Source organism: Oryza sativa, chromosome 9 (genome assembly GCF_034140825.1).
Source record: "Oryza sativa Japonica Group chromosome 9, ASM3414082v1".
Lineage (NCBI taxonomy): Eukaryota > Viridiplantae > Streptophyta > Magnoliopsida > Poales > Poaceae > Oryza > Oryza sativa.
In genome coordinates this window covers 17,521,175-17,524,128 of record NC_089043.1, presented here as the reverse complement: position 1 = coordinate 17,524,128, position 2,954 = coordinate 17,521,175, and the positions used below count along the sequence as shown (strand labels likewise).

Below are 2,954 nucleotides of genomic sequence, written 5' to 3'. Positions count from 1 at the left end.
CCGGTGTTTCCGGCCAAAAAAAAAAACGCCCACCCCAGCCGCTGAACAAACGCGCGGCGCACCACCCCCGCCCCGTACTCCCACCGTGAAACGCAGCCAAAATCACAGCAAATCCACCGCAAAAAACCGCGACACGGAGACCCACCCGCCCGCGCGCGATCCCTTCCTGGCTAAGGTTTGTCTCCGCATAAAACCGAGGAGAAGCGCGCACACACTGACCTCAGTTCCAGCCAAGGCACCCACAAACCACCCGAACCCCAAAAGAGAAAAATAAAAAAACAAACCCAAACCCCCCGAGACCCAATGGCCGCCACAGCAAAAGCATCACTACCTCCACCTCCTAGCTCCTCTAGCTCCTCCTCCCCTCGCCGCCACCGCCGCCGCTGAACACCACCCCCGCAGCCGCGCGCGCGTTTCATGGGTGCGGGCCGCCCTCGCCGCTGGAAGCTGCCGTTCCACCGCAGCGCGCCGTCGTCTCCCTCCTCCCCGCCGGACCCCGAGCCCCACTCGCCTGCGCGTTCGGCGGTTGTTGTTGTTGCGGAGGAAGAAGCGCCTCCGGCCGAGTTCGTGTGCTCGATCCTGGGCGCGCTCATGGCCGACCCGGTGATCCTCCCGTCGGGGCAGACGTACGAGCGCGCCTGCCTCCAGGCCTGCGCGGAGCTCGCGTTCCTGCCGCCCGGGATGGGGTCCGCCTCCGACGCGGTGATACCCAACGCGGCGCTCAAGGCGGCGATTGGGACCTGGTGCGCGCGCTCCGGTAGGGTGGTGCCGGCGCCGCCGTCGGCCGATGCTGCTCGGGAGGCCGTGCTCCGCGCGATGCCGGCCGATGCGGCGAAGTCGGTGAGGACCCGGCGGGCGGCGCTGGCGAGCTCGTCCAATTCGTCCTACTCGTCGCCGGCGTCCGCCGCGTCGACGTCGTCGTACACGTCTTCGTCGGAGATTATTCCGGCGGAGGACGAGGTTGGTGTGAAGCCCGTGAAGGAGGGGACAAACAAGGATGCGGTCCGGGAGCAGGTGGAGATGGCGGTTGATCCGCTCGAGGACGTGGTGGTTGCCAAGGTGATGGATGCGGAGGAGGAGGAGGAGGTGGTCTTGGCCGTTGCCGGCCTCCGGGAGGCCACGCGGGAGAGCGCGGAGCGGCGGCGCGCGCTCTGCACGCCGCGGATGCTCGGCGCGCTCCGCCGCGTGCTGCTCATCCCGCGCCACGCCAGCGCTCGTGTCGACGCGACGGCCGCGCTGGTGAACCTCACGCTCGAGCCGGCGAACAAGGTGCGCATCGTCCGCGCGGGCGCCGTGCCGCCGCTCGTCGAGGTGCTCCGCTCGAGCACGTCGCCGCCGGAGGCCCGTGAGCACGCGGCCGGCGCGCTCTTCGGCCTCGCCCTGAACGAGGACAACCGCGCCGCCATCGGCGTGCTCGGCGCGGTGCCTCCCCTCCTCGACCTGCTCACCTCCCCCGCCCACGCCGCGCCCGCGCGCCGCGACGCCGGGATGGCGCTCTACCACCTCTCCCTCGCCGCCGTCAACCAGTCCAAGATCGCCCGCTTCCCGGGCGCGCCCAAGGCTCTCCTCGCCGTCGCGTCCAGCGCCGCCGAGCGGATGCCCATCCGTAGGCTGGCGCTCATGGTCGTCTGCAACGTGGCCGCCTGCACGGAGGGCCGCGCGGCGCTGATGGACGCGGGCGCCGTGGCGGCCGTCACCGCCATCCTCTCCCACGACACCCGCAGCGCCGAGCTCGACGAGTGGTGCGTCGCGGCGATGTACGCCATGAGCCGTGGCAGCCTCCGGTTCCGCGGCCTCGCGCGCGCCGCCGGCGCGGACGCGGCCCTCCGCCGCGTCGCCGAGGAGTGCGCCCCGGGCATCGTGCGGCGCGACATGGCGAGGAAGACGCTCCGGGCCATGCGGAACGAGGCCGACGACGCGGCCGACCTGACCGGCAGCAGCCTCGAGTGCGGCGACGGCGACGACTGCGCCGGGAGCATCGTGTCCGACGGCCTCATGTCCTTCCGCCGCCGGCAGCGCGAGCTCGGGTCCTCGTCGTGCGGCAACACGGCCGAATTCTAAACCACCACCACCACCACCACCGTGTGATTGATTGATTCCACCGAATACCTAGTACACCATTAGACAGTTGAGGCAATTAGGTACGCGGATTGCGACAGCTGCCATCGCTGGTCGACGCCGGCGAGGTCGCCATGGCGGCGGCGGCGCCGGCGAGCTCCCATGTGTAGTGCACTTTGTGCTCGGATGTGTAAAGTTGACAGGGCTCGCGACGCGCGTGTGGCGGGTGTTGCTTGCAAGCCAGAGTAATGGCATTGTTCTGTGTGTACTTTCCAAACTTAGGCATTGTTCAGGAAGAAAGACGCATGTGTCTGAAATTCTTCTGAATTTCTGCATCTGTAAATAAGATCAAAATCCTTTTGCTCCGATCCAATCCAATTACACTAGTGCTTAGCACCTTTCTAATGCTTGATACTCTATTTTGTGATATTTGCTTTGTGTGAAATTTTCTGTTGGATCTTAGCAGTTACCACTGTACGTTGTTGCATCAGATGACTGAATTTTCTCTGTTCTGCTGCTGCTAACACATAATTTCACAGGTTTTTTCATGAAAGTTTGGCAAACCCAGGTTCTTTTTTTTTCTGTACAAAGTGAGAAAGCTACCTGAATTGTAGATGAAACCGATGTGTTCATTGGTGATTGGTCATGGAAAATCAAAGAAATCAGTGGCTGCCGATACCTCGGCAGCGCTTGATAATTGGATGAAAGAATTCAATCCTAGCTGTCCATAGACGGATCTACATATGGAATTTATCCTTTTTTAAAATTTTTGACAAGGACGGCGAGGCCATGCTTGTCCCCTACCAAAGGTAGTACAGTATGGTCTACATTTCCTGTAGGGTCATATGCAAGCCTGACCCTTTTCTCCACGGTCTCCCGTGTACCACTTGATTCCT

At 63.3% G+C, this 2,954-nt stretch overlaps 1 protein-coding gene across 1 annotated transcript; it reads left to right on the top strand.

Annotated features, from left to right (window-relative positions):
• The first annotated feature begins 216 nt into the window (after positions 1-216).
• Positions 217-2,424, top strand: LOC4346948 (U-box domain-containing protein 40). Its single transcript, XM_015795726.3, has one exon. It carries the CDS (start codon positions 418-420, stop codon positions 2,059-2,061), a length of 1,644 nt encoding a protein of 547 aa, XP_015651212.1. The 5' UTR covers positions 217-417; the 3' UTR covers positions 2,062-2,424.
• Positions 2,425-2,954: the final 530 nt, after the last annotated feature.